At 42.6% G+C, this 27,961-nt stretch overlaps 1 protein-coding gene across 13 annotated transcripts in view; it reads left to right on the top strand.

Annotated features, from left to right (window-relative positions):
* Positions 1 to 27,961, top strand: part of akap9 (A kinase (PRKA) anchor protein 9) — a 332,810-nt gene that overhangs the window by 215,945 nt on the left and 88,904 nt on the right. For 12 of the 13 annotated variants that reach the window (XR_005460747.1, XR_005460749.1, XR_005460744.1 and 9 more), the window contains 5 exons: positions 6,012 to 6,224; positions 10,500 to 10,535; positions 11,383 to 11,615; positions 16,267 to 16,386; positions 27,263 to 27,439. Coding sequence is in view for 1 of the 13 variants with exons in the window: in XM_038797918.1 (XP_038653846.1) it covers positions 6,012 to 6,224; positions 10,500 to 10,535; positions 11,383 to 11,615; positions 16,267 to 16,386; positions 27,263 to 27,439 (779 nt within the window). In the remaining 12 variants the exon portion in view is untranslated. The remainder of the gene's footprint in view (positions 1 to 6,011; positions 6,225 to 10,499; positions 10,536 to 11,382; positions 11,616 to 16,266; positions 16,387 to 27,262; positions 27,440 to 27,961) is intronic. The other variant, XR_005460746.1, reaches the window with a different exon arrangement.

Here is a 27,961-nt window from a genome sequence, read left to right as displayed (position 1 = left end):
TTGGTTAATTATAATCTTTATTAGTAGCACCAGTAGGCTTACATTAACACTATAATGAAGCTACTGTGAAAATCCCCTAGTCGGCAACAATATGGTGGGCTACGTGGACATTATTAATGATACAAGTGTTTTTGTTTGACATTTATTTAATTAACTGAATGAAAATTCCCCACTGCTATGGTCTCTGTTCATCCTGTTAAGACTTTTGGATTACTAGTTTCTGTTTGATCGAATATTGATAATGGAAATGCAGCCTTGTTTAAAAAAAAGCATTTTATACCTTACAACACCGAAGTGTTTCTGTTGTATTCCTGTGTGAAAACTTCTTAACTGTTGGCCATTGCCCAGGTGACCACATGCCCATGCAGCCTTAACCCTAACCCTTGAAGCGTCAGATACATAGCTATGTGGATCTTTCAGCCAGTAGTTGCAAGGTTTGTCTCCCAGATAGGGAAATAGATTATATAGAGCTTACAACAAGCCGGCTCTCTTTGGAGTCTGCTTAAGAGAAATCATACTGTCTTTATTCCTCGTGGAATATGTTTTGCTATGTTATACTATTTTCTGTTTGTTCATCAATTTTATGCAAATAAAATTAACAACTTGATTTGATAACAAGTAATTTTTCAATATCAAATAGATTTTAGTGGTTTGGTTTAAAATTGACATGATAAAAATATCAGAGTAAAGGACATTAGAATTGTTTTATCATTTGCTAGAATATTTTTTGATAGATATGACTGAGATAACATTGTGCATGTCAAAGCAGTATTCTCTTTGATGATGCAGTTGTACTGCAGTTTTCATCAAATATTTGACATTTTAAAATGAAGTTCAGTGCAGTTAAGATGTTTCATCTGCCTTCTCATGAAGTAAGCAATCTGAAATGAAAGGAATGTAATCAGAGTTCAGTCAAATACCTTGATAAAATATATGGGTGTGTCATAAAGGACGGGCAAAGTACGAAACTAACAAAACCATGGTAATGGTTGTTGCAGCTAATGTTATAGCACGTAATGCCATTATTAGGATCAGCTGGAACTGAAAGTAAATTCCTGGCTGCTTTTGTTTATTTCCCTTTTGAAGTAGTGTCTGGTCATCCTTTTGATAGCATTTCCATTCAGATGATTACAATGGGATATGGTTAAAGTAGTTCATTTCATTTTTTTTGCATGGTATTCTGTTTGTTGCAAATGTTTTTGAATAATTTGGAGTATTTTAAAAGATGGTGATGATGGATGCTAAAAAAACTGTTAGAAAGGTGAAGCGTAATGTTTCCCAATTAATGACCAGAGAATAGGTAGATAGTTGATTCCTCCATCACTGGATGAATGCATGTTATGATGAAAAGATTACATGATGGAAAGTTGATTATGCAATTCATGATAGTTTTAAAGTGCATTCTATCAGCACAGGGAGCTTTTAGAAAAAAAAATTTTTTTAATGCTTGTAGGTTATTGGAAATTGATGAATGTTACACAATGCAGGTTGTGTTATAGTGCAGTTTTTTTATATATTGAGAAACCTTTTTCCTGTTTCCTGTTATTATAAGGTTGTTGAAGAACAAAAAGAACTATTGCCTGTTGGTTTCAAAGAATTTGAATTTTGATCATCTTTTTCGCATTATTGTATACTAGTATTGTTAAAATACTCATATCCCGCCAAGACCCAGGTTCGATCCCAACCCCGGATCACGGTCTATGTGAAGTTTGCACATTCTCCCCGTGTCTGCGTGGGTCTCACCACCATAATCCCAAAGATTTGCAGGGTAGGCAGATTGACCATGCTAAATTGCCCCTTAATTGGATTAAAAAGAATTGGTCACTATATTTTTTTTAAATGCTGACATCCAATACAAATTTTTAGAAATTAAAGGAACTGTGAAGATCAAAATTAAATTAGTATGGCATTATCTCTCCATTGTCAGTGCTGTCCAGGCCACATCTCCAGTGAGCCCTGCATGATTGACTTGCATACTTCTTTACTGCTATTGAATTAACCATTCACAATATTTCTTGATTATCATATTGACTGGAATATTGGGTTGGATGATAGTTTCCTGTGCTGTAATTTCTATAATGAGAAAATTTGTCTGAAGTTTTCAATAATCCAGTAATTCTGATTATTTTAGACGTTGTGTATGATATTGCTTCTTGTATCTTACCCATGCCTTTGTTACTTCTGGGTTTGATTATTCCTATGCAGTCCTGGCCAGACCCCCATCTACCATCCTTCAAAAACTTACCCATAGCTCTGCTCCCCTAGCCTAACTGGAATTAAATCCTGACCTATGTTGGCTCTCAGTTGAGCAATGCCTTGATTTTAAAATTCTCGACCAGGTCATTGAAAACTACCGTCAGCTACTGAGCCCCTGAGTTCTGGAATTCACTTGCTACCTCTTCACAGCACCAGGGACCCTGGTTCGATTCCCGACTTGGGTCACTATCTGTGCGGAGCCTGCACGTTCTCCACGTGTCAGGGTTTCCTCCGGGTCCTCTAGTTTCCTTCCCCAAGTCCCAAAAGACGTGCTTATTAGGTGAATTGGACATCTGAATTCTCCCTCAGTTTACCCGAACAGGCGAAAGAGAAAATGCTGGAAAATCTCAGCAGCATCTGTAGGGAGAGAAAAGAGCTAACGTTTCGAGTCCGATGACTGTCAAAGGTTCCAGCGTCCGCAGTAATTTGCTTGTAGCGTGTGGCGACTAGGGGATTTTCACAGTAACTTCATTGTCGTGTTAATGTAAGCTCACTTATGACACCAAAAGATTATTATCTTTTTCCCTTATTTTAAGGTACTCCTTTAAAAATTGATCAAGCTTTGGTCATCTTTCCTAGCCACGTTTTAAAATACTCGGCAGTACAGTCAGAGTGCTCTTGACATCACAGTATTTGACCGAGAGTTGCATCAAGGATCACTGGCAAAGCTGGAGTCGATGGGAATTGGGTGGCGGGACTCTGCGCTGGTTGAAGTTATACATAGCACAAAGAAAGTTGGTTGTTGGTTGAGGTAGTTGTAGGTCAGTCATCTCAGACCCAGACTTCACTGCAGGAGTTCCTCAGGGTAGTGTCTTTTGAGGCCCAACCACCTACAGCTGCTTCATCAATGTCCTTCCCTCCATCATTAAGTCAGAAGCAGGGGAAGTTTGCAGCTGATTGCATGTTTGCTGATGATTGCTCATCGTACAGCATGATTTGTGACTCCCCAAATACTGAAGCAGTCCATACCCTTATGCAGCAAGACCCGGACAACATTTAGACTTTGAGCCACGCAAGTGCTAGGAAATGACCCTAGCCAACAAGAGAGGATCCAACCATCGTCTCTGGCATTACCATCACTGAATTCCCAATAAATGCAGGTTGTTCATTTTACACTTAACAGGTTCTATTGATGTGATAAACAAGCCAATGATAGAGTATTTTAAATTCTCACCATCTTCCATGCTTGTTTTATTATATTTTGGAGTATTTATCATTTTGTCCCTCTGTTCCATTTGTAATACTTTGCTTTTGTTGGCTTGTTTAGTTATTTGTAAAATGTGGTGAACCAGTTTCACTGGACTAATTGTTTTGCCCATATTTCCGGTTGCTTTTACTGCAGATCAATTCTTCTAAAGCTCTTATTTCAACTCCTCCCAAGTTTCAGCACCAACTGTGATTGCGATGAAGAAAACTATTGTGGTCTATATGATTTCAGAATGCTTGAGCAACTTACTAGTTTGTGAGACAATACCTAGTTCTGAAAGACCAAAGGAAGATTAAAATACTACACATTTACGAAAAAAACACAAGTTTCAGTAAACTAAATTGTATCACTCTTGTGGGTACTGACTCCTCTGAGCTGTTCTGGCAAACTGAATCTGGGGACTACAGCTCACTTGGGTCTATAGATTCAATTGACCATATAATTTAGGACTAAAACTGTTTTTAAGTCTTTTGTTGTACCACAACTTAATTTTGATTATGTTGAGCTCCTTAGCTGCTGCATAAGAACCAAGGTCAAGTTAAAGATAAAGGCCACAATCTTAATTATGTTCAAGTTAAAGGATTTTGAGAGAGTTAGAATATTTTCCAAAGATCAGATCTGAGATCACATTTGTGCAAAGCAAATTGCACTGATTAGAGGTTTCTCGTTATTTTTCCTATATCAGAATATGCTAATTCCACATTACCTAGCCTTGGAATACTGTAAGTTTAGTATTCTATGTCAAGATTGCTTTAGTTAGGCTACCAAACAGATTCTTCTATTTCTTTTGGCTGGCACAGCAGAGGATATTTTGAGTGATGAAATGACAATGCCATTTACAATGCTACACATTGTTTTGGCACAATTACTGAAATTGTGATTAGATTATTTGTATGCTTTAGTTTTCAACATTTGCAAAACACTATATTACGAGTTTTTAATTGTTTGTGGAACTAGATATTAAATTGTTTTCATTCTACTTTTGAACAATTTTCCTGGAACTCAGCTGCTAGGATATTTAATGTTTTAGTCCAAGTGTCACGGCAGTTGCATTAATTTATTAAAAGTAAATGCAAATTAATAATAAACATTTTTTTGAAAATTCTGTATTTTTGGCTAGAATTCTTAGTAGATTGGCTTGTCTAAATAAGATGCTTATTATTCTCAACAAAAGCTGGAAGTGCTTGGGCCTAGCAGCACCTGTGGAGATGCTGTGAGTCAAAGTCTCTCTCCGCAGATGTGCCAGACCTGCTGAGTATTTCCAGCACTTTGTTCCTATTTCAGATTTACCGCATTCATAGCATTTTGCTTATTATTTTAGAACTAAAAACCAAAATGAAGATGCTAGCATTACAATGTAATCGGGATATTTAAAATCACTAGAGAGAGAATTTGCATACGAGGTCTCAGGATAATGCTTAATTATATAAATAGAAGCTATTATGTTTTCTAAATTATAAATTTTGTGCAGACTTACTAATGTTCTTCTATTGTAATTTCATAACTTGCAATTATCAGCATACTAAGGTTATTGAAGTACAAAATGATCTGAGCAATCCAGTAATATGCTTGACTCTCACCTGCCCTCTGAAATGGCCTGGCAAGTCACGCAGTGGTATAAAACTACTACAGAAAGAAAGGATTGTAAGTGTATACACACCATATGGACTGCTGCAGTTGAAGAAGGCAGCTCACCACCACCTTCTCAAGGATATTTAGGAATATGCAATAAATGTTGGCCTTGGCATGGACACTTCCATGCCAAGAGTGAAGTAAAATACTTACAAACCAGCAGTTTTCATTTTATTGGAAGGCATATGCTGATTTTTTTCTAAAGCTATAATGAACTGTGCATCAAATGTTCACTTATTTCATATGAGTGGATGGGAACAACTGACTTCACATTTCCAATTCAATTAAGAACATAAGAATTAGGAGCAGGTGGTTGGCCATTTGGCCCCTTGAGCTTGCTCTACTATTTAATAAGATCATGACTGATTGGATTGTAACCTTAATGCCCCTCTCCTCCTCTCGGATACAGAATTTCATAGATTAACAACCCTCAGAAGAAATTCCTCCTCATCTCCATTTCTAGAAATAGCTATGCTTAGAAAGAAATGTCTATTTGCATACCTAAGTAGTAATTGGTATCACTTCAGAAAAATTAGGAATGAATGTCTAGACCTTCACCAAACTTGAAAACAGATGTTGCCTCATGCTCAATTTTTGACATTAATTTTATCATTCTTGGAGCCTATTTCTAGATTAGTGCACACCATATACAACTTAAAAATGCTCTATGCAATTTTATTTCATGTAGAATTGTTAGCTACAAGCGGACAGAGGAAACTTTTATCCCATCTGTGTCATCTCAGGATTTAAAATTGTATTCCAAAAATGAAAGTATCCAATCTATTGCTTAATTCAATTTCCACAGAATTAATGTGTTATTTTGATGTATTTAAGGCATCTGAGGGGGACATTTTGTCACTCTTGTTATCCCTTATATTTGAGTACTTCATTCTTATTTTTAAAATCCCTTATTCAGGTATCATTGATGGTTACACAGAAGAGAAAGCTAGCTTGGAAAGGCAGATTCGGGAGAAAACTGAGGTCCAACATCAAATTGCACAGGAACTACAGCATACGAGCAGTCGTCTGAATGAGCTAGAAGAGGAGCGACAACAACTTCAACAAGAGAGGGAATTAATCACCAGACAACAGGTTGCAATGAAAGAAAATGCAGGAACCGTGGAGCTCCGTACGTATTGTCTAATTTAAGTGACTTGGATGCTTGCAAACATTTAATTCTGAGGCAGAAACACTGGATTCAGATTGTCACACGTTGAAAGTTAGGAAGCCATTTCCAGTTTTTGTTTACACTTTTTGAAACTGCCGAATAAGCTCAAGTTGTCAGTGGGAGATAATTGCGCAAGTCATATCTGTTCTAATATTTGCATCTTCAGTGCATTTGCCTTATCACAGGATTATTATGGTGCAGAAAGAGGCCATTCGGCCCACCGTGCCTGCACCAGCTCTCCAAATGAGCATTATGACTAAGCGTCATTACCCTGCCTTTTCCTCATACCCTGCACATTGTTTCTATTCAAATACTAATCGAATACACTCAAGTCTTGATTGAACCACTTCCAGGCAGTGCATTCCAGACTCAAACCACTTTCTGTATGAAAAAGCTTTTTATCACATCCCATTTGCTTCTTTTGCAAATACTTTAAATTTGTGCCCTCTTGTTTTTGGTCCTTTTACGAGTGGGAACAGGTCCTTCCCATCTACTCTGTTCAGCACCTTCATGATTTTGAACATTTTATCAAATCTCGTCTTAGCCTCCTTATAGCCAATGTGAGCAGTCCCAACCCCTCTAATCTATCTTCATAACTGAAGTTTATCTGGAACCATTCTTCTAAACCTCTTTTGCACTCTTGCCAATGCATTCATAGCCTTCCTCTAGTGGATATCTGCTCCTGCACCCCCTTATTTTATGTTGCCTCTTCCTGTTCTTCCTGCCAAAATGCATCACCTCCGCATTGAACCTCAGCTGCCACCTATCTGTCCATTCCATCAACTTATGTATATCCTTTTGAAGTTCTACACTCCTTACAGTTTACAGTACTTCCAAGTTTCGTATTATCTGCAAACTTTGAAACTGTCCCCTGTATACCAAGATCTAGATTATTAATACATATCAGGAAAAACAAGGGTCCCTATACCGACCCTGGAGAACACCACAACAAACCTTCCTACAGTAAAGAATATCCATTGAGCATTACTCTCTGCTACCTATAATTCAACCAATTTTGTATTCTCATTGCTCGAGTCCCTTTTATTCCATAAACTCGTAACTTTTCTCACAGTATCTTTTGCTTTTGTGTTTTTTAAATTGCCCCTTGTAGATCCCAGCTATTTCCTTTCTCCCAGCCGAGCCTGGAGGCTTGTGGTTACCCATATTCTACAAACTTGTTACGTGCTCTGATTCATTTCCTTCATTTTTCTCCTCCATCTTTTTCTCCAGAATGCAGAAGTTCTTTGGATGTATGTTATTTGCTAATGAGTTTTTATCCTTTGCTACTTCTCTATGCCAATCCTTGAAGCATAATATGTGAGGTACCTGGCTCACCCTGACTGAGCATGCTTGAAGATCTGCCCTGTGATATAAGAAACTCATTAACATTTGGGATAAGTCTGTTGAATCTGGAGTTGCAAGGTTTTGACTGTTTGAGTCCAGTTCTCGGCATCATGTTGTAATAGTACTGAATATCGTTCAGTGAAAAGTTTTGACATTTTACCAGACATTTAAATCATTTCAGTAAAGATGGTCTGGCATGATTGCTTATTATTGTTCCATCTGAAGACTCCAATTTGGTTGATTCCCAAAACAGCTTTAGGGGAACTGAGATTCCCACAAGACCAGGAGAGGCCAAACTGAAATCTTCACATGACCAGATACTTGTTGGAATGAGTTTCTCTAAGCACATTTGTTGAGCTTGCAATTCCCCAAATCAATATAAAGTACATCACTTCCAGTTGCAAAGAAGATCTTAATATTTTGCTTAAGATCTTTCAGAAAGTTGTCAAAATTAATCATATTTTCAACAATAAAAACTTGCTTATGACATGCACATTTTATTTATATATATATATATATATATATATATATATCTTATCAGGAGAGTGATGTTGAGAGAATTGTTAGGTAGAATGTCCTTTTGTTAACAATCCTGTTGGATCATAAAGCAATACAAAAGATTAAAATTTGTATAGAATGGAGTAGAAATACAAGAAAATCATGTCAAAACTATATGGTAGTTTGGTCTGGTTGCACCATGCACCCTACCCTGGCCATTAGTATTAACCCACTTGTAGATCAATGTTTTTTCTAATTCAGCTTTGAATGTATTCAATTACCCAACTGCAGGGGCTGGTTTAGCACAGGGCTAAATCGCTGGCTTTGAAAGCAGCCCAAGGCAGGCCAGCAGCACGGTTCAATTTCCGTACCAGCCTCCCTGAACAGGTGCCGGAATGTGGCGACTAGGGGCTTTTCACAGTAACTGCATTTGAAGCCTACTTGTGACAATAAACAATTTTCATTTCATTTTCATTTCCACTGCTCTCTGGGGAAGCAAATCAAATTCCAAAGACTAATGGCCTTCTGAGAAGAAATTCCTCCTCTTAAAAAGGAGAACCTGTGTGCTTTGTATTCTTGTTTTAAATCTACTCACAGAAGGTGACATTGTCCCCACATCAACCCTGTCAGGTCCCCTCAGGACCTTGTATGTTTCAATAAGATCACCACTCATTTTTCTGAGCAATAAGTATAGGCCCAATCTGCTCAACGTTTCCTCATAAGGCAACCCTTTAATTCAAGGAATCAGCCGAGTGAACCTTCTTTGAACTGTTCTGAGTTGAATTTTGAGGGAAGATTGGAGAAACTTGAGGCCATAAGCCTTGAAAGAAGATGACAAAATGAGTATAAGCACTTGCATTTATAGAGTAGCTTTAATTTAAATAATGTTGGATGTTGTGAATGCATAATGGGGAACTCTATAGTTTCCTCTTGACAGATGAAATAAAATAGGCCCTACAGCCTTCCTCATCTGTATTGATCTTCTGATCTTGTGAGATAAAAGAGAACCAAGCATAAAAGGGTACAATGTTAATTTGCATGTATTTGTTTCAGCTTTGAATATGAAAATTAATCTCCTGTATTTAAGTTTCCATGAAAACCATGAAGCCTTTTAGCTGGATTTCTTGGTCAGCAGCACAGTGATGTTGCTCATTGCTGCCATTGACTCAATCAACTTGAATGCCATGTCCTCATGGCAAGAATTTTGGTTGCTGTAGTTGAGGATTTTCTCCTGTCATTTACTGCAGCAAGACCCAGCAGTGCTGTGTAGCATGGGCAAAAATTGCAAGTAGTTGTGAATGTAACTTCCCGTCACTGCACCATGAAAATTGGTTACTCCAATTAAAATCGGATTTATTTGGCATGATTCATTTTATAAAATTTAAAAATACCTTAAAATATAAAAATATTTTGATCAGAATTATTTTCAAACATAATTAGGTCAGATAATTTATTTTAAAACTTGACATGAGCTTGAACATTTAAACGGTCTTACAAATCATGCTTAATATTTCACTTTGAACCAGATTTATCAAGTTTTAAAAGGTTCACCTTTTAACAAGATTTATCTGATCTGTTTAAAAGAGGAATAAGTGGAATAAATCTTGTTTAGTATTAAAACAATGGAAATGAATCACGAATGTTAAACAAAAATCAGATTTGTGTTCTTTAAAAATGAATCCATTTTAATTTAAAAGATCCTTTCAGCTGGTGGCCTCCTTCGTAAGTATTCATCAAATGAGAGGACGCCCCTTAAACCTGGAAATACCGGATCCAAAATTATTGAGCTTCAATAATTTGTAATTAGTGGGCACTTAGCCCAAATTCAAATCGGTCCTCTCCTTTCCTTTAAAAGATACGAATGCCCGGGTATACTGTTGGTTGACCCACTGTAACCTACAGGTTGGCAATATTGTGTGTGTCACTGATATTGGGCACCATCAAATCTAGGCCTTTGTTAACGTTCCATAAGTTTCAGTTAGAAGTAAAACTTGAGAAATTAATATTGAAGAACAATATAATTCATATGTATTGGGAGAAGAAAATTCTGTATGAACGACTACATAGTTTGAAATATGGTTTGTGGAATTTATATTGTCGATTTATTATAATTGTTGGTAGAAAGGCCTTTTCTCTGTATGAATGTATTTACTGTTAAAGAAAACAGTCTCTTCATTCAAGAAAGTATGTTAATTTGAGGCAATATATGCTGTTTCTATTAAATATGTATCAAGTTCATTTTTAATAGGCATATTTTACATTGCATGTATAATATAACTGTATACTAATCATTTTACAAATTCTTCGCTATACTTTCTTCTGTAAACTCACCATTTTCTAAGTTGAAAGCTTTATAGATGGCATCTGAATTACTGTGCTTTTTTGTTCTCCTAGGCCTAGTTGAAGCTGCAGATGCAGCACCAGAAGCAGGTGTGTTTGTATATTGCATGGCCAAACTGCAATCAGATACTGTACATTTGGAAAATTGAGTTGTACTGATTTCAATTATTTTGGGCTGACTGTTTGCTTTTTTGGCTCTCTAATTCTTAACCTAACTTTCAAATCAATTAACATATCATAATTTTAGATTTGCTGAAATACATCTTTAAGAAGTTAAAATAAGCATGATACCCTGTTATTTAATTGATGCAAGAGAAAAGTAAATCATCTTTTTAAAAAAAAAGTAATCAGGACGTTTAGTAAAGGTTAAACATATTGTCTAACATTTCTGAGATTAAATATAACTATTTAAAAATAGAATCCATTTGGTGCTCTCCCCATTAATTTCATGTTGGAAAAACAAGTTTTCTAGCACTTGAATGTCAAGGGATTTTTTTGTTAAATTTATAATTCAGTAATATAATGAAGCATAACACCTGAAACATTTCGATTGTAGAAAGTGGGGAGAAAATAATGCTCATTACCAGTCTTTGTTTTAGGGTTCCTAAAATGTTATGGGCGAAAGCCTATTGAAGAAAATTTGGTTAATCCCCAATAAGATTTTTTTTAAAAAGATGATGGTTGCCATTAGGTTCATACTAGCTGTGGAGCATACTAACATGAATTCTGTCTTTACAAATTTTCTGCACTCTTCTAACAACTTGATTATATAAAGTGCTTCTCATGGTTGTGGTTCTTCATTTTTGATACAGAGGTAGGTGATGGGGAAGCTTTGGGAAGTCTTTTGGAGACGCCTTACGCAACAAAGCATCTTGGGATTGGTTAACGTTTTTTTTTATGAACACGACAATTGATAGGTTTTTTATTTTATGTACAGAACTACTGGAGGAGACGGAAAAGCTCATGAAGGAAAAACAGGAAGTGCAGCGGCAAGCAGAGAAAGAACAAAATGATCTCTCAAAACAGGTGAAAATGCTAGAAAGTGAATTAGAGGAGCAAGTGAGTACGGTGATAGAGATGGAACAGGAAAAGAATGCTGAAATTCTGGATTTACAGCAGCAGATTGTGGCCCTTGAAAAACAACTGGAGAAAAACAGAAAATTTTTGGATGTACGTATACTGTTGATTTTTGTTCATAGAATTTCATAGCTTTTACAGTGAGCTTCATATCAGATAGATTTGCTTGGCTAGAGTATTCTCTTACAGGAAACATGCATTTGAAAGTATTTTGGCCTTGATTTTATAGGGGAAAATTGGCTAAAGGTATCACTCCTCACTATCCAGTTACTCTGTTGAAAAGTGTGAATATTGTTAAGGTCCACATTTAGGTCAGTTGTGATGTCCCTGAGGGTGAATATTCTGCAGACACTTGCTGTCTGTACCGAAGCATAAAAATAGCCACTTGGGCATTGTACTCAGAAAGATGCTGAGGCCTGTGGAATCACATAGTAGCATGAGTATCTGTGTTTAAGAGGCAACAACCGGTGGGTAGGGGTAAAACAGTATCAATTGATCACTGGTTTTGGGCCAGAATTTTGGGCTACCCTGAGAGGGCAGCAGATTCCATTCTGCATGAAGCCATGGATACTTTCCTTTGACTGCACATCAGCACTGTGCAAGAAAGAACTGCAGGACTGATGCTACACGCTAGAGAAGCTTCTCTTTACATTGGGCTGTACAGCTACGATGCTAGTGGTCTGGGTTTCCGTGGCAGCAGTGCTTTGTATTCTGCTTTTATGCCTTTTTCTTATTTTTAGGATGTTATTTCCACCTAGACTCTGTCACTGGTTTAAGTTTCTTTCTGTGGGCCTTAGTTTTCCAGGTGTTTAGCCTAAAGCTCAGTTTCTGAATAAGCACGCATTCGTCATCATCTGAAGACTGGAGCTCAATCACTGGCAGTGGAATGAGTTTCGGTTTTAGTTTGAAGATTGCATATGTTGAATTGTTTCTTGTCTGTCCTGTAAATTATCCTCATGCCTGTGGGTAATTTGCTTGGGATGAGCTGTAATATTACAGCAAGGAAAGTGGAAAAAGAGGGCTGTCGTAATGACACAGCCTTCTTTAACCCCAGCCTTCACCTAGGGTCTATGGCAGTGCTGCTGATGGGGAACACAGCTTGCATATCATCATCATGGAATAGGGGAGGATGGTGGCAAATTTCTGAGGGGCAGTCATATTTACGGAGGATACTCCTTAAGCCTTCACGGTTGATAGAGTCAAAGGCTATTGTGAGGTTGAAAAAAGCCTTGTAGATGGCGCAGTTGGTGCTGTTCCTTGAGATTTTCTTGGATTTGCTGTACAGTGAAGTTTATGTTGGTGGTGCGCCTCTTTGAATGAAAACCACTCTGGAGCTCTGCAGTGACCAGGCGGAGGTGACTGAAGAGGTTCCTTCCAATAATCTTCCCGTGACAGACAGCAGGGAGCCTCCTCTGTATTTGCAGTAAATCCTTGTTCTAAATCTCCCCTTTTAAAGTGGTTTTGTTTTAAAGATACCCCGTTTTAAAGTGTGCGCACATTGTGATGACATCATATCCCAAATCTATGATCAGTGCAAATTTTGTCTTTTCTGTACATTTGAGGATCTTAATTTTTTGTACTGCATTTTCAGGTACTCACACCGCGCCCAGGCTAAACTAAACTTCATGTTTCATCATTGTTTTAACTACCGTTTACTAGTGATAAACTGTATGAACTTTGTCATTTGAAAGAATTATCCACTGTACTGAATCTTACACGGTGGCGCAGTGGTTAGCATTGCGGCCTCACGTCGCCGAGGTCCCAGGTTCAATCCCAGCTCTGGGTCACTGTCTGTGTGGAGTTTGCACATTCTCCCCGTGTTTGTGTGGGTTTCGCCCGCATAACCCAAAAGATGTGCAGGGTAGGTGGATTGGCCACGTTAAATTGCCCCTTAATTGGAAAAATGAATTGAGAACTCTAAATTCATATATTTTTTAAAAATTCTTTGGTGCAATACATAACTGAGGAACTGCTGTGGAATTTTGTTCTTAAAGAATTATTGCCATACAACTGCACAGTACTATACAGTACCTCTGTTTGAGGAACCTGTTGTAAATTCGATGTTTATTGTCCTCGGGAACCTAACTCTGGCTTTACCATTGATTCCTATGGGAAACCACACTTCACTTAAAATGGTTTCACTTAAAGTGATGATAATGAGGTTGGCATGGTGGTGCAGTAGTTAACACTGCTGCCTCATGCCGCCGAGGACCCAGGTTTGATCCCAGCCTGAATCACTGTCCATGTGGAGTTTGCACATTCTCCCCTTGTCTGAGAATTGCATTGAGGGCATTCAAGCTGAGTCTTGGTCGAAGAGTTCTGTTCACTGAATGCCTCCCTGTTCTTGGTGACCTCCCCTCATCGCCTCGTTAGTGCTGGAGAAACTGCGCATATCATTGGTGTGCATGAGTTGGATCTCTCATGCTTTTTCTACCCAACACTTGTTCTTTAAGTCCCAGATTTTATGCTATTCTGGTGCCTATAGAATTTGTAGGACTGCTACTTTTCTCTTGAAATATGATGACGTTTCCAGTCCCTGAAAGCTTTGCATTTATGCTCAATTAAGTCATGTATCACTTGATGATTTTCAACATAAGGTGGTTGTTACATGCTGACTACCATATGGTCTCAACTGAGTGGGCTCTTGGTTCCAAGATGGGCCCAAACTCTCTATCCCCAGTACATACAGTGCAATGGGCCGTCTCTCAGTATGCCCAGAAAGCTGAGCCCTCTTTGCACTGAAGGTGGTGGGGTGTGCATCTGCATATGATCATGCACAGGCCATGCTAATGTTTCATAGCAGAGCCTGGCCTTGAATCACCTTGGGATATATTTGTCTATGGGAGCTGAATGAAGTAAAAAGTTACTTTTGCTATGTTCCTCGTCAGAAATGAACTGAGCATTTTACTATCACCTGAGTTTGTTATTGGATTGGCTTAATCTACATCGTACTTTACTCTGTCTCCCATCAAAAGACTGAAACAACTCAGAATATGATCACGTGCATTGTTGGTTGCAGATCACCTGATCGTGAATTTTCCACAAAAGTTATCTTTAACCATCTTATCATTCCGATATGTCCTATTCATTTGTAAATGGAGCACTAATCTCATTCAAAGAATGAGGAAGACTGCATTAAAATGGGGCATCTTGACTTCTTTCAAACCAGTTGAACGTCACAGAAATTATTCTTTGTTTTTACTCCATAAACTATTCTCGATTCCACAGTGCCACAAGCTGCATGTACTTCGTTGTGAAAATATCAGATCCAAGTCAGCCTGACCTCCTTCCCATAATTGATTGGTGAAAAGGAAATTCACCACAATTTATTTATGGTATTTTGTTTGTGGTGCCTTTGTCACAGATTTATTATTTGTGACCTTGATTCAGTGTGGAGGAACTTTCAATTTATAGCAATGAACAGGCGGCGGAATGTGGAGACTGGGGGCTTTTTACAGTAACTTAATTGAAGCCAACTTGTGACAATAAGTGATTATTATTAAATGCTATATATTTAGAATAAAAACAGAAAATGCTGGATAAACTCAGTGTGAACTGCATTTCTCTCTCCACAGATGCTCACGTCTCTCCACAGACAGTTTATCCAGCATTTTCTGGTTTCAGATTTCCAGCATCTGCAGTATTTTGCTTTTATTTGCTGTATATTTAGAGTTTGGTGGTATGACCTTCGATGTACATCACTGCAAAAACCATGGCCGGGATTCTCCGTTATCCGGCGCAGCGGGCTGTACCGGCGCCAAAGACTGGCGTGAACCACTCCAGCGTCGGGCCTACCGGAAAGTGCAGAATCCTCCGCACCTTCGGGAGCTAGGCCGGCGCTGGAGTGTTTGGCGCTGCGCCAACCGGCACCGAAGAGCCTCCGCCGGCCGGCGCGAGTTGCCACATGCGCAGGAGCACCAGCGTGTTCCCAGAAGCACTGCCGTGATTCCTACGCATGCGCAGGGGGTTTCTTCTCCGCGCTGGCCATGGCAGAGCTTTACACAGGCCGGCGCGGAGGGAAAGAGTCCCCCAATGGTACAGGTCCGCCCGCAGATCGGTGGGCCCTGATCGCAGTCTAGGTCACCATGCCCCCCCCCCGGGGCCGAATTGCCCCGCGGACTCCGCAGGCCGCCCTCATAGCCAGGTCCCGCCGGTACAGACCTTGTGTAATTCACGCTGGCGGGACTGGCCGAAAATGGGTGGCCGTTCGGCCCATCGGGAACCGGAGAATCGCCGGGGGGGTGGGGGCCACTGGCAACGGCCCCCGACCAGCGCGGCGCGATCCTTGCCCCCGCCAAAAACCGGCGCCAGAGAATTCGGCAGCCAGCGGTGGGGTGGGATTAATGCCGCCCTCCGCAGTTCTCCGACCCGGGGGGGGGGGGGGGGGGGGTCAGAGAATCCCACCCCATGTCTTTGGACATTTCTTTTGATGAGTAATAAATTCAACATTTAAACCAAATTGACAGTACTGTAACTACCAGCTATATCAGTGCTATATGTTAATTTCTTCCACTCTATTTCTGTCGATTTCAACAAAACATTGACTATATCTTTTTGTATATCCTCTTACCACTTCCATACATACACTAATGCAAACAAACACACGCCTGCTAAGAATCCAGCCTATTTAAGTAAAAAAACGGCAATCATTTTTTTAATGCAGTTAGCAAAATCTTAAATCAGTAATGCACAAATATCTTCATTGTAAGTAGTCATCAAGTGACACATTATTGTTTCTATACAGGAACAGGCAATAGATCGTGAACTGGAGAGAGATGTATTTCAGCAAGAAATACTGAAATTAGAGCAACAACTGAGAACTCCTCAAAGGCTCCAACCTATCGGTGATCAAAGAAATAGAGAGGTAACAGTATCATTTTTAAAAGTGCAATATGGTGTACATCAAATGTTAAGGAAAATCGGAAATTTATTTAATACAATTTACAGTGCAGAAGGAGGCCATTCGACCCATCGATTCTGCACCAACCCTTTTGAAAGAGCAACCCACTTAAGTCCACTCCGTAACCCAGTGTCCTAACCCAACCTTTTGGACACTAAGGGGCAATTCAGCATGGCCAATCCATCTACCTGCACATCTTTGGACTGTGGGAGGAAACCAGAGCACCCAGAGGTTGATGCTGGTGTGTTTGATAAACCCATTCTGTTATTCCCTACTTCTCTCAAAATACTATCCAACTTCATTCTAAAATAAGAAAATCAAGCACCATTGATTGTTTTATGTCTACACTTGGTTCTTATTTATATCATTAAAATTTCAAGTGACTCAACCAGCACATGTGATGGACTGTTCACAGTCCTCTGAACTGGCCCAGTAAGCCATTCAGTTGTTAAGAAGGTGCCTCACTGTCACCTAATAGAAACGTACAAGATAATGAATGGCTTGGATAGGATGGACGTTGGGAAGTTGTTTCCATTAGCAGGGGAGACTAGGACGCGGGGGCACAGCCTTAGAATAAAAGGGAGTCACTTTAGAACAGAGATGAGGAGAAATTTCTTCAGCCAGAGAGTGGTAGGTCTGTGGAATTCATTGCCACAGAGGGCGGTGGAGGCCGGGACATTGAGTGTCTTTAAGACAGAAATTGATAAATTCTTGATTTCTCGAGGAATTAAGGGCTATGGGGAGAGAGCGGGTAAATGGAGTTGAAATCAACCATGATTGAATGGTGGAGTGGACTCGATGGGCCGAATGACCTTACTTCCACTCCTATGTCTTATGGTCTTCACAACAAATGGGGATAGGCAGTAATTGCTGACTTTTCCAGCAACATCCACATCTTGTGAAGAAATGGAAAACCTACTTCCAAATCATGGGTGCAATTCAGCGGCCATGTGGGAGATTCCTGTAATGGCCGCGAAATGATGCTCAAACTCAAAGCCCACTGGTGACATGATCACGGGAAGTTCACTCTGAACAGGAGAGAGATGTCTTTCAGCAAGAAATATTGAAATATTGAAAACTCCTCCAAGGCTCCAATTTATCAGTGATCAAAGAAATAAAGAGGTAACAGTATTTTTAAAAATGCACCCTCCATGGATACAAGACCTGTCTATACCAAAAAGGACACAGGCTTCAGCACAGATCTACATCATATCCACAGCTTCGGGGGGGGGAAGAGGGAAGAAAAGCATCCCAAGAACCCCAGAGCTAAGGGGAAATTACACTGATACTTCAAATGCTATTAAATTTCTCTTCAGGCCCAGGACAGTACGGACAACCATTATATAACTACAAGAAGAAGACCAGAAACCACAAGCCCAGGGAATCTCAGATCTCAACCCTGGGTCTCCCATAAAAAAGCAAGAACAAGGAGCCAGAAGCAGAAATCTGAGCTACCATATGCCCACCACCATATCCCAGACCAAAGGACTGAGTAGACCACAAGCAATGACACATCCTAAGGAGGATAATAGGATATCATGGAGCCCAAGATCAAGGAGGACATAGTCGGCTCCCAATCAAAAAGAGAGGGAACCCCACTCCAGAAATAGGGGACCATTAAAGCTCCCTCAAAAGAGGGGCACTCTGGGAGGGAGTTACCCTTCCCAAGAACCAGGAAACCCACCTTGATATCCAGGACCACTCAGCAGGAAATGATTTGGGCTACCTTAAGACAACATATCTGTAGGCCTGCACCTAAATATCCACAACACAGACACCCACCATGTAACATTACCGCACTTAGCTCAGAGGAAAAACCAGTGCTAAAAGGGACATAACAGAAACATCGCCTCCGAGGTGTCTCCATAGAAAGAATAAAGAGAATGAACTAGAATCATCAGAACTAATCACTTTGATCACAAGACTTCTCAGGTCACTGTCCGAAATGTTACAACTAGATGAGAGCTAACCAACTAGCCCTCCTACTCCGAAAACGAAAAGAAAAAGAATAACCATTGGGCACAACACTCAGTCCATCCTAAAACCACCACACATTCAGATGTGGATCCAACCACATCGGGCTCCCCCATGGGCAACCCAGGAAGGAGTGCCCCCATCCATGGAGCAACAGGATACTGACTACAGTGCTAACATAGCTCAGCTCCATCGCAAAGAAGCTCAGGAGAAATAGGCCCTAAGAACTTCACAGCACCCCAACCGTATGCCCTTCTGATGTTTGCCAATTCAGTTCCCGTACAGGACAAGGCACCTTTCTCACATCCACACAAAAGAAAAAAATATATACAATTGAGCCAAGAGAGAACCCCAGACCCGAGGAAGAAATACCATCAAGGCACCCACTTCACTGAGGCCTTGGGAGGAGACGCCTGTATTGTCGTCCCCAATGGCACCAAGGACCCCCAACTACCCACCGGGCCAGTGCCAAGACCAACACCCTATTCCGAAAGGAGAGAAGTGAAAAAAACCTCCGGACGGGGGATACCTAATGGGCCAGAAAAGTTGCTACCACATAAAGGATACTCTTGACCACCCTCATTCTCAGTAAGATCAGACAGAAAGGAAAACAGTCAAAGAGGGAGATCCATATCAGGAGAAAAGACTGACTTAATGCAATGAAGGGTCAAACAATACCCTCTCCTCAATAGGATAACAGTCTACCTGAGCCTAAAAAGGAAGAGTTTCTGAGGCAAAATTAAAAGAAAGGGTTAGGGGCTTTGTCAAGGGTAGACAGCTAATAGCGAACATCAGGCGCCTGCTGAACATGTTAATGACCCCATCTGGAGAGAGAACACCAGAGGTGATCAGCTCCCTGGATGCAAAAAAGGCCGTCGACAGAGTTGAATGAAAATACCTCATTGAGGTGCTAGAGCGGTTTGGGCTGGTAACAAGAGTTCACCTTTTGGGTGAGACTCCTGTACAACTCCCCCATGGCGAGCATGCAGACCAACACCACCAGCTCTAAATACTTCCAGCTGCACAGGGTCACAAGGCAGGGATACCTGCTGTCCCTGCTTTTATTCGCCCGGGCAATTGAGCCACTGCTGATTGCCCTCAGAATGGTGAGAATTTAGAAGTGGATCCAGAGGCGGGACAGAGAACATGGAGGTTCACTCTCTGTGGATGGCCTGCTCCTTTACATCTTGGACCCACAAGGCAGCATGGAAAGAATCATGACGCTCCTGAAAGAGTTTGGAACCTTCTCAGGCTACGAACTCAACCTGAGCAAGAGTGAAATCTTCCTGGTGAAAGCAAATTCCACTACCTGGGGATCCAAATTGCCCACATTTGGACACTGATCCACAAATGGAACCTGACCAATATGGCGGAGGAAGTAAAAAAGCACCTACAGAGGTGGATGCACTCCCATTCTCCCTAGCAGGGAGGGTGCAGAAGATCTTCCTGTTGAGATCCATACCAATCTACATTCCCAAGGCCTTCTTTAACCAGTTGACAAAATTATCAAAGGCATTTGTCTGGGGGGGATAGGGGAAGGTCCTGAAGAAATATAAGGGGCTTGGCCCTCCCAAACCTACAATACTACCACTGGGCAGCCACAACAGAAAGTGAGGGGGTGGGGAGTAATGGTATTGTTGTTAGACTACCACTCCAGAGACTGAGGGTAATGCTCTGGGGACCGAGGTTCAAATCACACCACGGCAGATGTTGAAATTCAAATTCAAATAAACATCTGGAATTTTTAGGCCGGCGCGGTGGCGCAGTGGTTAGCATTGCTGTCTCGCGGCGCCGAAGACCTGGGTTCGATTCCGGCCTGGGTCACTGTCTCTGTGGAATTCGCACAGTCTCCCAGTGTCTGCGTGGGTCTCAAACCCACAGCCCAAAGAAATGCTGGGTAGATGGATTGGCCGCGTTAAATTGCCCCTTAATTGAAAAAAATTAAAAAAGAAAGATTGAGGTGATAGATGAAGGAACCAGATTCAGTATGGGTGAGGATGGAGAATTCATGCACAGGACGTCCCTCCGAGCCCTTGCCACAACAGCACTCCCATCCCTGCCAGCCAAACATTCAACAAGCCCAGTGGTAGTAGCTACACTCCGGACCTGGAACCAAATGAGACAACATTTTGGTCTGGCCAAAATGTCCACTATGGCCCCCATCTGTGGCAACCACAGGTTCACGTCCGCCATGATGGAGGTGGAGACAGGATGAAGGGACGTTGGCAGTTCGGGACTTCTACACAGATGACAGACTAGCGATGTTAGAGGAACTGACTGGTTACAACTGCCCAATGGGAACGAACTGCGACACCTACAATTTAAAAAAAAAAAACTTGCTCTGCAGGGAGATTACATCATACCCACTGATACCGAGACATTCAATGTTAGAGGAACCGTTGGATGTGGGAAACCTAGGTGGGGGGATCTGTATGGGCAACTGTTAGAAGGGGCATGCTTCCCGTTGGACGAGACACAAGAGAAATGGGAGAAAGAACTAGGGATAGAAATAGGGCCAGCTCCACCTCCACAAGCGCATGGCTAAGCCCAATGCAACTGAAAGTGGTGCACAGAGCGCACCTAACTAGAGCCCGAATGAGCAGATGCTTATCGGAGGTAGAGGTCAAATGCGAACAGTGCCAGAAGGCCTGGCTAGCCACACCCACATGTTCTGGTCATACCCCAGACTTGTCGGATTCTGGACAGCATTCTTCGAGGCAATATCCAAGGCTGTGGGGGTGAGGGTGGAACTAAGCTCTAAAGTGGCAGTCTTCGGGGTATCAGACCAGCCAGAACTATTCATGGGGAGGGGAGCCCATGCCTTTGCCTGCCTAATCGCCTGCCGAAGAATCCTGTTCGGCTGGCGATCAGCAGCACCATCCAAAGCTGCAGACTGGTTGGCTGACCTGTTGGAATTTCTCCACCTGGACAAACTGAAAGTCACCATCTGAGGGTTGGAAGATGGCTTTCACAAGACCTGGAGCCCATTCCCCAACTTGTTCCAGAACCTATTTGAAGCCAACAGCCAATAGAGCGAGGAGGGAGGTGAGGCCCCGCACTAGCGCCACTAAAAGGATCCCAGGTCCGAATGGGAGCAAGCACAGGCTGAATTAACCTTATACGAGGAAGGTCACCCCTACCCCCAAGATGGAATTGTGTAAATAAAACCGACAGACGTACCAAGCTGAAAGGAGGGGGGAGGAGACCGAGAAGGAGGCAAGGTACTCCTCCCTCTCCCATCTTTTCTATTCTTTTTGTTGGGGTCAATGCAAGTAAATATGCACGCTACAACATGATACCAATGAAACACCTAAAAAGTTCAGGGGGAGGAGTGGGGAGGTGGTTACTGAATACTTCGGCGAGGGGAGCTACTCACGTTATGCTATGTAAATGTATAGGGCGCAATTCTCCGCTCCATTGCGGCGTCGGGAAGGCCGTCGTGAACTCGGCCGAGTTTCACGACAGCGTCGGTGTCCGCTCCTCGCACCCTATTCATCCCCCCCCCCCCCCAGGGGGGCTTGCAGCGGCGTTGTGAGAAACTCGGCCGCCGAGCCTTGACGCTTGCATGACGCGACGGCGGCGCCTAAGCGACGTCAGCCGCGCATGCGCAGGTTGGCCGGCTCCAACCCGCGCATGCACGGTTGCCGTCTTCCCCTCCGCTACCCCGCAAGATGTGGCGGCTCGATCGTGCGGGGCGGCGGAGGGGAAAGAGTGCGTCCCTTGGAGACGCCGGCCCAACGATCGGTGGGCACTGATCGCGGGCCAGTCCCCTCCCGAGCACGGCCGTGGTGCTCACTCCCCTCTCCGCCCCCCACAAGCCACAAACGAACCTTTGGCGCCATGTTCACGACGGCAGCGACCAGAGATGGGAGGGGAGATAGAAACATAGAAAATAGAAGCAGGGGGTGGCCATTTGGCCCTTCTAGTCTGCTGCACCATTCATATGATCATGGCTGCCCATCAAGTCAATAGCGTAACCCCGCCTCTTTTCTCCCCCTCCCAATATCCTTTGATTCCCTCTGCCAGTGCTTCTTGAAAATCTAGTGTTTTGGTCTCAACTACTTCCTGTGCTAGTGATTTCCACAGGCTCACCACTCTCTGTAAAGAAATTTCTCCTCCTCTCAGTCCTAAATGGTCTACCCTGTATCCGCAGACTGTGACCCCTGATTCTAGACACTCCCACCATCGGAAACATCATTCTTGCATCTACCCTGTCTAGTCATGTTCGAAATTCATAGTTTCTATGAGATCCCTCCCTCATTCTTCTGAACTCCAGCGAATACAATCCTAACTGACTCAATATCTCCTCATACGTCAGTACTGCCATCCCAGGAATCATTTTGGTAAACCTTCATGGCACTCTCTCTCTATAGCAAGAGCATCCTGCCTCAGTTAATGAAGCAGTCCATGTCCAAATGCAGCAAGACCTGGACAATATTTAGGCTCGGACTGACAGGTAGCAAGTTACAGTCGGGCTACACAAATGCCAGCTAATAATCATCTCCAGCAAGAGAGGATCTAACCATCGTCCCTTGACATTCGATGGCATAACCATCGCTGAATCCCCCACAATCAACATCCTGGGGGGTTACCATTCATCAGAACCTGAACTGGACTAGCCATATTAATACTGTTATTACCAGGACAGATCAAAGGCTAAGAATCCTACGGCGAGTAACTCACCTGACCCCCCCAAAACCTGTCCACCATCTACAAGGCGCAAGTCAGGAGTGTAATGCAATACTCTCCACTTGCCTGGTTGAGTGCAGCTTCAACAACACTCGAGAGGCTCGACACCATCCAGGACAAAGCCTGCTTGATTGCTTCCCCCTTCCACAAGCATTCAAGCCCTCCACCACCAATGAACAGTGACAGCCGTATGTACAATCTATGAGATGCACTGCAGAAGGTTCCTCAGACAGCACCTTCCAAATCCATGACCGCTACCATCTAGAAGGATAAGAGTGGCAGACACCTGGGAACCCCACCACCTGGAGGTTCGGCACGGTAGCACAGTGGTTAGCACTGTTGATTCACAGTGGCAGAGTCTTGGATTTGGAACCCGCTTGGGTCACTGCCTGCACGTTCTCCCCGTATCAGCGTGGGTTTCCTCCGGGTGCTCCGTTTCCTCCCGAAGTCCCGAAAGACATGCTTGTTAGGTGAATTGACCATTCTGAATTTTCCCTCTTTGTACCCGAACAGGTGCCGGAGTATGGTGCCTAGGGGCTTTTGACAGTGACTGCATTGCAGTGTTAATGTAAGCCTACTTGTGACAATAATAAAGGTTATTATTATTATGAAGTCACTCACCACCCTGACTTGGGAATATATTGCCATTCCTTCACTGTAGCTGGGGCAATATCCTGGAACTCCCTCCCTAACAGCACTGTACGTAAACCTACAACAGTTTAAGAGGCAGCTGACCACCACCTTCTGAAGGGCAACTAGTGATGGGCAATAAATGCTGCCCTAACTAGCGACGCACACATCCTGTAAATTTTTTTTTTTAAACTGAGATATGAGACATTCATTCAGGATAAATACTTCTCCATTGGTGCACAAAGAAAGTAGAATTCAAGGATAAGGTGGGATCTGAATTGATGAGCACTCTTCGGGATCTCCCAAGGATTCCAGCGATCGGGGGGTGCATGCCGTGCCTCGGTCATCTCCAAACCCTCTACATCGACATCAGGGCAGGACAACACAGGACCAGTGGTCAGAAGACCAACCCAACCCCAGGCCTCGAAGATAGATTAAATGCGCTCCATCAAATTTGAGTTGTCCAGCTTCCAGACCTATTTTCCTCAAACATGGCACCCAATTTTTGCACTAACCTGGGAACTTCTCACACCACCTCACCCTGGGAACCAGATTCGGCAACATGCCTCTCCTGTTCCCCCTTTTCTCTGTCCTGACTCCCATCAGGATGAATAACAGGACAACAGTAAATCAGCTGTATGAAGATGAGCTCCCACCATGGACAGTGCTCTCTATTGCAAGAACTTCCTCGTGCGCCTCCATACAAATGCCTTGCAACTGTTGGAATTGGGCCCTGATGACCTGCACTGCATAGCTGAGACTTCCAAACAGAGCCGCATCTTTGTTAGCAGCCATAATCCGTCGATGCACACCGCATCGTCAGGGCGGGCGGCCACTCAAAATCAACTGCACCATTAATGGCCCGTGCTGACTCATTCCAGCCACCATTAACCAGCGAGGATTTAAGCTTTCTATCTCGGCTCTATCATGCCGAAACACTGGCCAACAATTCTCCAGACGTTGTCTGAACTAAGTAGACCAAGAAAAGATAAAAAGAAATGTGCACAATAATACTAAGATGAATTAAAAGATGTGCGAAGCCGGAGATCGTGATAATGCAGCCCGCTCCTGCGCTCACATCATGTGACATATTTTTAAGTAAATCATAATGTCATTAAAGGGCTTGACGCTATAGCATCCGCCCACAACTCATCGCTTTCCATACACACACCCACCTCTCCTCCCCGTGGGGGCATGACGTCCTGCTGGCGCGAATCATTTCTTAAAAATAAATTTAGAGTACCCAATTCGGTTTTTTTTTCCTGCACTGTGTCGCCCACCGCACTTAGTGTGGTGGAGGATTCAGGCCCAGAGGGCAACTGTCCGAAGGCTGTCAGCCGCCCAGTGTCGGGAACGTAGGGTGCACAAGATGCTCTGTAGCGGGGTGCGGGTCTCGCTCGTGCCTGACACTCTGTCGCCCCTCAACCCCTCTGGGGTACTCCCGGAATCTGGCACATCATAATTGAAGGTTCTTTTTGTTTTTCTGCCCCCGTAGATAGTTCAGGCAGGCCCCCCCCCCCCCCCCCCCCCCCAACGTCACCAACACTCCGACTGCCTCCCTCCCCATCATCTTCCTTTTCCCTCTCTCCCCACCAACCCCCTTCCTTTCCCTTGTTGGTCCAGAGGCGAGGGTATCTGGTCTCTCCAGCGCAAATGTTAGTGCTTGTACCATTTGTTTTTTGTAGAAACGTGTTGTGAACTGTTTTAATAATCAGAGTATCCAACTCCCCCTCCCTGTACATTGGTACTGAGGGGAGGGTACCCTGTTTCTCCAACACAAAATTAGTGTTTGTACCGTTTCGCCTTGTATATATTTTTTACTGTTTTAATAAAAAGATATGGCCAATCCACCTACCCTGCACATCTTTTTTGGGTTGTGGGGGTGAGACCCACACAGACATGGGGAGAATGTGCAAATCCACATGGACGGTGACCCAGGGCCAGGATTGAACCCAGTCCTCAGCGCTGTGAGGCAGCAGTGCTAACCACTGTGTCACCATGCTGCCTTGTCGCGAATCATTGTTGATTTTTTAAAACCATTGCCGATGTCCAAACCAGGGGCATAGTTGTGGCTGTAACCTCCAGAGGTTGAGGGGTATGCCTGTCCATTACCCCCGACAGCTCTGGCATTGCCTGGGGCTCCATTTGAGGGGGGCAGGGGCGGGCTCCCCTTTTCTGTGTGGGAGGGGATGTGTAGCGAGGGGGTTTCCCCTTCTGTATATGGAGGTGTTTCCCTTATCTGCCGGGGAGTCCTGATCTCCATGTTTTTGGGAGAAAGGAGAGGTGTGTTGGGAATGTTCCCCATATCTGTGGGGTGGGATCCCAATATCCGTGGTGTGGGTGGAGTTCTAACTTTGAGATTTTAAGGGACACCCTGATCTAAGATTCCTGGCAATGCTGACTTTTTTTAGGTCCCGCTCCTCCAGCTGGCTGTGTAAATCGCACCAGTCCTCGGAAATTGAACAGAGTGCCGTTAAATCTGGCGAGAAAAGCTGGCTCTGAAACCTGCGAGGTTCACACAGGTTTTTCACTCCTGAACCAGTGCTCTGCCAACTTTTGGGAAGATTGCACCCCATATTTCTACCTTAGTTTAATGCTGGGTAACTCACCAAGATTATGTAAATTGGATAATTGTGTCACGCCGAAATTCCAACATTGGACTTTCTGCACCAAGTACCTGAGAAGCAGGCAGAATGAAGCATAACGTTGCTTCTTTTAACCCTCTGCCACCAACTGCCCATTTGTTGAATCTGAAACGTTGTAGGTGGTTTCAGTTTCTGATGTCACTTTTAAAACTAGGGGATTGTTAGAATGTGCCATGCATCATTTCAATTAAAATTACCTGGGCAATTCAGTTAGGAACTGCATGATGCTGCATTTGTTGATCCCTTTCACTGCTTTTGCATCAGACTATTGCTACACTCCTAGCAACCCTAGATTCGTTGGGTGGCCACTGCCCAAAGCACCCGTTCCGAAATCCGACATGGCTTATGTCCCAAAGCTGCTTGTTTTGCGATTGTACCTGTATTCCTAAGAACGGAATATAGCTACTGAGCATGTTTCTCAAGTCAACAATTTTCTGCTAATGATCACAATGAGCATTGTGAAAGACTTTGAAATTCAGAACTCTCTGGTTGAGGTTTTGCAATATTGATCTGTTTAATTGATGCTGTAAGCCATTGGCTGTGCCACTTCTGATGTACCTATATTTTTGTTCTGATATATTCAAATGATCTGTCCTGGAAATTTTAGGTACGTTCACAACAGTAAGAATGGAGCAGGAAATGGTGTAATTTACAATATAAGTTGCAGCTCACATAGTTACAGGAAATTCTGGGTAAAAAACTTAATTAGGCTGCTTTTGAATCAATGTGATCTATGAACAATGTTTTTTATTTTTTAAAGGAACCTTGACTTTTAAAATAGTAATTTATCTATGATTTAACTAAATTCACAGCTGATTATTTTTGCTCATCATTGTCCTGGCTTTACCAAACTAAGATAATGAGCTAACAAACTACTCAATTTGCCTTCATGTTCTTGGTAGATGGAAAATCTAGCAGATCAGTTGAAAGACAAGACCGACCGGTGCAGTGAACTTCTACTTGCCAAAGAACAGCTTCAGAGAGATGTACAAGAACGGAATGAAGAAATTGAGAAAATGGAAAACCGAGTAAGGGAACTGGAACAGGCATTGATCAGTACTACATATCCTTTACAAAAGGTAAGTTGTTTGACTGCTAAGTACAAAGCAAATGGGGATTAACTCTTCACCTCTGCTGGCAGAAATCCAGAAGGTATTATGGGCCCAAATTCCAGTCTTCATGGGGTATTTTCTGTATGGAATTTTGTAGTTACTAAGACAGACTTCTGTGTTAAGTACATTATAATGTCAACTTTGTTTATCGAAGAGATCTCTTGTGCAGAACACCTCTTGTTGACTGTTACTGGACCATGTAATTATCGGGCCCTTACACTGAAATCAGAGGCAGTCCCAACAGCGATATGTCATGACACTTAGTCCTTGAAGTTTTTCCCCCTGAGTCCTGGACTATATGGCGGAGAGAGACAGCATTGCTGTGGTGGCTTCAAAGCCACTTTTTCCACCCGACATTAGCCTTTGCTGATATATGGGAAAATCTCGCCCAATGAGTGCATCAATGTCTTTGGTAATTCAGGCTATGAAGTTCATTTTAGATAGATACTATTAGTAAGGGAACCAATTTTAATTGAGTTTCCAGTAACT

The sequence above is a fragment of the Scyliorhinus canicula genome, chromosome 5, assembly GCF_902713615.1.
Source record: "Scyliorhinus canicula chromosome 5, sScyCan1.1, whole genome shotgun sequence".
Lineage (NCBI taxonomy): Eukaryota > Metazoa > Chordata > Chondrichthyes > Carcharhiniformes > Scyliorhinidae > Scyliorhinus > Scyliorhinus canicula.
This window is presented reverse-complemented; position numbering and strand designations above follow the sequence as displayed.